Genomic DNA, 8,965 nt, shown 5'->3' on the forward strand with positions numbered 1-8,965 from the left:
TGAGCAGTGAGTAGTGAAAGTTACAGTAACAGCGGGTACGTAAAGTCCTGTGTTTTAACGATGAATGTAAGTAATGGTGTTACTCTTTATATTGGTTTAACAGACGCACATTAAATAGCCTAAGATCTGTTTTAATGTCTTATTGCCATCCTTTCGAGATTTCTATAATACTCTCTTTCAACTCGTGATTGAATATTCAGAAAGTTGACAGAAGCGTCCTGTTCCTTACATTTCCGGGTACTCGATTCCGATTCGGGTAAGTACATGCGGTTACTCGATTCCACTTTTTCCTACCCGTCCCAGCCCTAATTAATAGATAGGCATACTTGGAATCGTTCTGATTTTGAAACTAAAAATAAATATCCAAAACGCTGGAATTTTTAGTGAAAACTACAAAACCATTTCCTCATCCGAAAGAAATTTGTACAAGTTTAACCATATCATGAGTATGTGTTTGTTTGACGCCGCCTTCAGCAGCATTACAGTAAACAATCCAGTCTAGACCGGACAATCCAGTGATTGTACCACCACGAGATAAGACGACAGAGCTTGTGTTTATGAATCACTATGAAATAGCGATGATACAGGGTATTTGCGGAAAGGTGAGCGTATCCTGCCCTACTGGTGGCACCCGTCAAAATCTTTCCCGTAAAAGAAAAATCAACAATATCCACCAAAATGGCCTTTAAAATAAACAGTGGCGCTTTTTCGATCTGCACGAACCGAAATCAGATCACTGTCAAATTCGGTTACATTGTGTTACGGTTCTCTCTCCTGTCTCACGCCAGCAACATGACCTACTAACTCGCATGGCCGATAGTGGCAAAAACAACACCACAAACGCTAAACAAAAACGATTTTGCTGTTACAAGCGTTTCCTTTGTTTATAACACTTATACAATCGTAACTTGTCATGAGTGAGAATGGCACACATCGAAGGCACATCATTTAAGAGGCAACGTTAGTAGTATAGTAGGTGGGAGCAGACGGTCCTTTTGGTTGAGGGAGGTTGAGGGAAGGGTAAGGACATGGATTGGCTGATGTATGTCACGTGATCATAGCTGATAAGTAAATATAGACAGCACGTCACAGGTTAGGAAAGTTCAATGAAAGGTTTTAAGGCAGTCGTGCAGAAAACTCTTCATTAAGCGAGAAAAAAACAAAAGCAAAGTGTCCTGAATAGAGCTATGTATAGCATGCTGCCTAGAATAGACAGACAGACAGTACCTGTCAGCCCGGTTTTGAATTGAGCGCGCTTGACAACTCACATGACTCCGTCGTTTTAAATAGCCCGCGCTCGACAGAGCCGCGCAACCTGTTTTGATGAATGCAGGGTGTGTGTGTGTTGAAAGTACATCGTATCACAATAGAGACGGGTTGTGTCAACACTGTTCGGAGACGGAATCTTCGAGTCGTGTAAAATGTAGTTGAAAAACATTTCATACAGAACGCGTCCTGTACAAGTATAACACCATCAAAGTAATGGAAAGTTGGTGTAGATTTTTATGTTATTTCATACTAGTTTTTTTTGTTTTGTTTTGTTTTCCATCCAAATATAGCATGATGAGAAATAAATGATTTTGAGCCATGTACACTAATGGATACAGTTTTAGTTTTACTAGACAGCGAGATGTTTGAAAAAAGAGGCTTGAAATACACATGGATAGAAGCATATCAATACCATATAGCACACGTATAATACCATGAAAGTCACGTCATTTGGAGAGAGACGAAAGAAAATAGAAATAGGAATCTGCTTATTGAAACAGTTCTGTCGTGCCCTGCTCAGACAGAGAACAGATTTTAGAAATTTAGGATGTGACACCCTCCTACCTCATCATTTCAAAATGCGTAAACTGTGTTAGCTCGTATAAAATATAGATAGTTATAGCTCAGTCCAATAAAAAAAGAACTCGAAAAAATATCAGTGACATTTTTTTGAAAATAACTAAATCCAGATTCAGTTGTAGATAGCATCACATTATAGGCAACGTGATCAGACTGAAAAAACATAGTTTCACAAAGCATACTCAGTACTCAAGGAGGACGACATGCATGACTGAACAGCCAATGCAACAGGCAGGTGTGTGTACCATTCGGTGTGTGAACTGAGGGCTGTGAAGGAAAAGGTTCAATGTCCTTTCCCGTGTGGGCATACATGGCTGGTCCCTATCCCAACCCGTCAGTCATGTCTACAGCGAGATACACGGGTGCGTTGAATGATCAGTTACTATATGTCAATCATTCGTCAGAATAATCCTATCAGACAAGTTTCAACACATCTACGTCACGTGACCACACCCGCGATATATGAAACAGATTCGGTCGAATAGTGAATCCTTTACAACATAGAAGTCTTCAGTACCATGCTGAATGCTATTTACTTTGCTCAGTGTTATTGCTTACTACCTAGAAGATCACAACACTATCCTAGAGTCATGGCAACGAGCAGTACAAGCCTATCTCAGGAACCCACAAAACAAGCAGTGGGTTCATCAGAAGAACAGAGAGACGATCGAGAGAACATGTTTCATATCGGCAGTAGTCGCTACATCAAGACCACCCGTTGGAGTGGAGACTGGAAAATAGACCTTCGTCAATACGAATGGAGTGCTGAAGGTATACTCTATCCCACCAAAACAGGTATTTGTTTATCTCTCGATCAATGGACGCAGTTGAAGGTTATTGAAAACACTGTCTCAGACTCGTTATCTCAAATCGTAAACAAGGAAGATTGTTCTGTCTGTTTAGCGTTAAGCCGTAACGTTTTCCTCACCATGAATTCACCCCAAAAAATCGTGGATATACGGCAGTGGTGGCTACCCGATGGTGAACGAGAATTAAAACCCACGCGTAAAGGCATAGCCCTTAAGCCGGAAGAATGGCGCCAGCTCCTCAAAGTCAGTGCTCTACTTGGATGACTGTATAGCATACAATCCATGAAGTATGTGTAAGTTATAGTGAACTCAAATAAGCTACAGAAAGTTATATTTTAGACATAGACTGTTTATGTTATTGTATCGATTATCCACAATACCACGCTTTGAGACAACAGTGGATTGAACTCGACAATGTTATAATATAAGCGATGAACCATCAACGATCACTTCATTAGAATGGAGGAGCGCGCAGAGGCACAACCTCTCACTAGGATTAGCTCTGGAGAGCCTTGGAGACTATTCGGTAGGAAGACAGCCAAGCCAGAAACTGTATTTTTCTCTCAAATTTTCATTATTTATATCGTAGTGATTACCTGCATCGTGAATTTATCTTTAGACAAAGGAAACTCGAATTTATGGACTGCGCTTTTAAGTTCCTCTCTCGGATATCTCCTTCCCAATCCGAGAATTAAGTCTCAACCGTCACGAGTTAGTTGAACAACACCTACAACAGACGTGTGTCGACAGCAGATATCGAATAAACATTTAGGTGTACCCTATCCTAGAGCCATGCAAATGAGCAGCAGAAATCCATCTTTTGGATGACTGAAGAGCATTCAATGTGTGAGTATGTTATAGCTGTGCAGCAGATGTTCTAAATATAACAGATATAAAAAGAAGGTACACCGCGCATAGCGAATCATTCAGGGATGAGACTTCCTTACGAGTCGCACCCATCCCTGCATGCTAGCCGAGAAAGAGAACTAGCATCCTATATAGAATGTCGAGTGAAAGAATGATTTTCTTCACCTGGAAGTACGGGCAACGCGAACCCGATCGTATCCACGAAACAGTCGTTAGACAGTCAACTCAATGGTTTCAACATCGGGAACACTGTATACAAGATGCCGAGACGAAAGTCCCCAACGAGGATAAGAAGATAAAACGAGTCATTACTAAGAAAATGAAGGCTATCATCGTAGACGAAGTAGAATCTGTTGAAGTGACTGACTACATGTTGTCGTTACTGAAGCTATGTTATACCTTGGAACTCTGCAAAATTATCAAACGTCTCAGCGTTCAACTGTGTTTTGGGTGTATGTTTGAACAAACTGACAGTCAGTACCATACGTGTCAGGACTTGTCCAACCAACACAAAATACACCAATACATGGACACAGCCTTAGACGAAGTGAATGACGATCGTGTGATCGATCAATGGATACGACTCATTCACGAAGATCCGAGCCTAAACAACGTGTCTTCCCATGTCATCTATCAGTATCCGTGTAAAGATTATCTGGACACTCACTTTAACTCACAACAACTGACTGGTTAAAAGACATACAAGACCGTGTATGGAAAATGTTGTATTTAGAAAGAGCATTCCGGTGAACTAACTGTATGTTGCTGTGTATCATTCAAAATTACATGTTGTTATTTCAATACCTGTACAATCATGTTTGTCTTATATGTAATAAAACGATAGTATTGTACATTTCATGTGTCTGTTATCATCGACGTGTATATAAAAGAGAGTAGGTCTACACGAGGTTTACAGTTGAAATTACCTCACGAGATAGAAACATGTCATCGTCTCACCGGAAAGCCTTACAGGGCTATTACTTTAACCCTAAGTCCCCAGGTGCGTATTAGGGTGCCTCCAAATTTCAACAAAGTTTGAAAAGACTAGGGAAAAAGGCTACCGCATCCAAGGTAAAATCTGAGTTGAGTAAGCACGATGCTTACACGCTTCATAAGCCGGTGAAACACACATTTCAACGCCTCAGAGTACTCGTTAACAGAATAGGTCAACAGTGGGATGTCGATCTGATGGACATGAGTCGCTATGCTAAAGCCAACGACGGTATACGTTATGTGTTGATAGCCATTGACATATTGTCACGCTATCTGTGGGTAGCCCCTTTAAGAAACAAGAAGCCCGAGTCCATCGTGCAGGCATTCAAAGACATTCTGTCACACGGTCGCAAGCCGCAAACCATCAGAGTGGATAAAGGTACAGAATTCAAAGGCGTTTTCAAGGATTTTATAGAGCGTCAGTCCATCAAACTGTTCGTCACTCAGAACGAAGACATTAAAGCGAATTACGCCGAGAGGGTCATTCGAACGTTGAGATCGCTCATAGCGAGGTATTTAACACACAAGAACACACAGCGCTATATCGGTGTGCTAGCCGATTTAGTATATAATTACAATCACACCGCATTACACAGAAGTTTAGGGCGAGTGGTCCCCTGCAGAAGTGAACCAACAAAACGAAGTCAAAGCATGGGGACATTTATACATGAATCCATCCACATTCATCGCACACAAGTCCCGTTCATTTAAGTATAAAATAGGGGATATCGTGAGAATCAGTTATTTGAGAAAGCCGTTTGCCAAGGAACACAACTTGCGATGGACGGAAGAATTATTTAAAGTAGCAACGCGTCATCGCCGACAATCCATCCCATTATACACACTGAAAGATTTTCACGACAAGCTCTTAAAGGGGCGCTTTTAAGAAGAAGAATTACAGCGTGTCGATAAAAATCTAGATGCCGCATGGGATATTGAAAAAGTGTTAAAGAAAAAGAAAGACAAAGGGAAAGTGTACTATTTGGTCAGGTGGGCAGGTTGGCCATCGAGTTTCGATTCCTGGGTAGAAGCAAGCGAAGTGAAGAATAAGTAAAATGGATAAATACATCGTGTTTAACAGTGCAGACTCACAGGAGTATTTCCCGGACAACACGCCTTACCGTTTCCGCGTGAAACTGTCTCAACATTTGAAACTAGAAGGCATGTGGATGGTGGCTCTGTTAGAAATGAAACTAGGCAAACTGGAGTTGAAAGATACCAATAATACCTCCATTGACGTGTTGTGTAATCTATGCGATAGTTCACACGTGGGCGAACATTATCTGCCTTTGTTGAGACGGATCGATCTGAGAGACGGACCCAACTATTATTTTCATTATCCTTGGTACTTACCCATCATCGTGAGAGACACCTCGAAATCGACGGTATATAAAGTGTGCAGAAGGAACCTCGATTCATTTCTGAGAGAGACCGGAACGTATCACTCGTGGTTGCGACGGTATCCCTTTCTGAGTTAAGCGATGGAACGGAAACTGTACATTCCCGACACCAAGAAGTTTGTGGACTTTTAGTAGATCGCAGAAGTAAGCACGGGGAAAACAGCTGATCAAAGGTCGACCTAGGTCAGATCATTCCCATCGCACCTCGAAGTCAAAGTACCACCTAGTCGCGACTCGAACTTGAACATAACAATGACATCGCCTAATCAGAACGTGGTCAAGAGAGCCGAGGCAGCTCAGAAGCGAACCAAGGCTATAAAACGCAAAGCAGGGGACAAGATTGTCACTTCGAAGAAAGTACGTCGTGAAGGTAACAGCTCCAAACGATCCTTCATCGAGTTTAAAGATACTCCCGCTATCGACCCCAGAGACATCTTCAACCAGTAACCATGTCTGTACTGACGGAGAAAGAGTTTACCGAAGCCCTGCCAAATAGCTTAGATTTATTTGAACTGCCTCCATATCAAACCAGCATCCTGCAACACTATTACGAGAACGTAAGACCCCTGTCTGTCATCACCGATTCCAGTCCGGTGGAATTTCACATTCCGAACGGCGGGAAAGACTACATCGACTTGAGCAAGACTCGACTTCACGTCAAACTGAAGGTTACTCATACCGACAAAACACCATTAGCCGATAAAGAAAAAGTAGGGCCCGTCAACCTCACTCTGCAAAGCTTGTGGAGTCAGGTGAGCGTGTTCCTACAGGGTCAACAGGTCAGCTCCAGCAATGGCGGTTACCCTCACAAAGCCCTCATGGAAACCGTTCTCGACTATGGAACAGATGCTCAGACCAGCCAACTGACTACTCAGCTGTATTACAAAGATTCGGGTGTCACCGTAGACGAGTTCAACTCCGGGGACCCCTACGCCTCTGGGAATGACGGGCTCATCAACCGCTGGAGGTTTTATCGCCGGAAGCAAGTCGCTCACCCTAACAGGACCTATCATGGAAGACGTGTTCGGTTTCCAACGTCAACTGGTGAATGGTGTGGACGTGTGACTCAAACTGTTTCGTTCCAGCACATCCTTTGTCTTGACGTCAGAAGAGTCTGATAAGGATTACACCGTCGAACTGCAAGATGTGTACCTGAAAGTATGCAAACTCAGAATCAACGACGCTCTCATCGTGGCCCACAACAAACAGTTCGAGAAAGGTAATGCCATGTACCCCTACGAAAGATCCGTGGTCAAGATGGCCTCGGTCGCCTCGTCCAGTCTGAGTTTTAACTGGGACCCCATGTTTCAAGACGAAGTTCCCAGTCGACTGATTGTCGCCTTGGTGAGGTCCAATGGGGTGAACGGATCGTACACGGCTAATCCCTTCTGTTTCCAAGGAGACATCATTAAAAGCATGGGACTGTACTTGAACGGTACCAGTGTACCAGGACGCCCGTTTGAGTCGGATGACATCGAGGCTTATGCTAGCCTGTACGATTGGAATAACGAATGCGCAAAGACAAAGGTTTGAACTTGGACCGCACGGAATTTCCCATAGGTCATGCCTTGTACGTGTTCAACCTGCAAGACATCGGAGCCGACAGATCGGAATATCTGAACCTGCTCAAATTGGGTAATCTGAGACTAGAAGTCAAGTTTGCTCAGGCCGCCCATACCTTCAACGTCATTGCTCTGGCCAAGTTTCCGGCACTTATCGAAATCGACCAAAGCTGGAACGTGTTTCTAAAGTAGTCCATGTACAAACAACAGTTACAGTGTGCCATCCGTAGCGATCCCAGCCTCCGTGAGTGTCATGGTGGGTGTGTATACGAGAGATACCATAGCTAGCATCGCTTCACCTACCAGTGGAAGACCGGGGATGTGTGGTTAACACGACCAAGCTTATGGCGAGGGACAACACTGGGTCGCTTTCTACTTTGATGGGAGTGGAGTCGGCGAAGTTTTTGACAGTTACGGACAGAAACCGAAGCTACTATCATCGTGAATTTGAATACTTGTCAAGAGACATTCTCCCAGTTTTTCGATATAACGCGACTGTTTTACAACACTCTAATTCGAGTGCTTGTGGATTCTATTGTTTATATTACTCGCTACAGAAATGTAGAAATGGATGGGTGAATGTTTATTTAAGACAATGAATGTCACTCATCTCGTGACTACTTTAAATACTGTTTCAACATGTTTCATAACTCGACGATCGTGACATGTAGAGTGGTAGACGAGCAAATAAAACATGTCATTGTGGCTTTATGATATGGTAAGTGAAGACATTACCCGTTTCTCGAGACATTGTTCGAGACTCATGGCGATATCACTGGAGACATGAATGAGCTTCTTTCACTGAATGAAACGAAGAAACTGGCGTGATATTCGTGCCATGAATAACGAACAAATCAAAGGGTACTAAAGCCATTGTAAAGCGACTGCTCAATGCTGTATACCAATCACGCGTGGAGAGCAACGCCGTTTCTTGCAGCCTAATCCCCACAACAATTATTTGAGGATGTTGCGACGTATAGCTCGAGCGAGACAACGGGTAGAAGCATTATGAAAGCGAACCCTGTTAAACCATACTCCCTTGATTCGGTTTATATTCAAGTATGAACATGTCAGACAGGTCAGAGACGAAGCCCAAAGAGCTCTCCAAAGGTTGGCTAGGCGTCGTCAGCAACAACAGCCACTCATACCGAGAGCTGCATAAATAACCCACACCAGTGATAGAATGTATCAGTTTAGACAGGCACTCCGTGAGCTAACACTATGGCCGAGAAATGTTTGCTCCCTATCGTTACACCTACCACTTTGTCCATGATTGGGGGCACGTGTAGCGGGAAAACCTATTGGACGAAACGGTTGTTACAGAATACCAGTACAGTGTTTGATAAGCCACCAAACCTTATTGTATACTGTTACGGGGTGTGGCAGGATCTGTACGCCGACATGCAGCAATCTATTGATAACATTCAGTTTCACGAATCTTTGCCTAACGAAAACGATTTACGTTTGTGGTCCGATCAGTCTCACA

General features: G+C 43.1%; 1 protein-coding gene across 1 annotated transcript; it reads left to right on the forward strand.

Moving 5' to 3' along the window:
* Positions 1–6,169: 6,169 nt before the first annotated feature.
* On the forward strand, positions 6,170–7,450 carry LOC124268773. Its single transcript, XM_046703797.1, has 3 exons — positions 6,170–6,360; positions 6,450–6,899; positions 7,003–7,450. Exons 1-3 carry the CDS (start codon positions 6,170–6,172, stop codon positions 7,448–7,450), a joined length of 1,089 nt encoding a protein of 362 aa, XP_046559753.1.
* Positions 7,451–8,965: the final 1,515 nt, after the last annotated feature.

Source organism: Haliotis rubra, unplaced genomic scaffold (genome assembly GCF_003918875.1).
Source record: "Haliotis rubra isolate DU_JTF1 unplaced genomic scaffold, ASM391887v1 Scf14, whole genome shotgun sequence".
Classification (NCBI taxonomy): Eukaryota; Metazoa; Mollusca; class Gastropoda; order Lepetellida; family Haliotidae; genus Haliotis; species Haliotis rubra.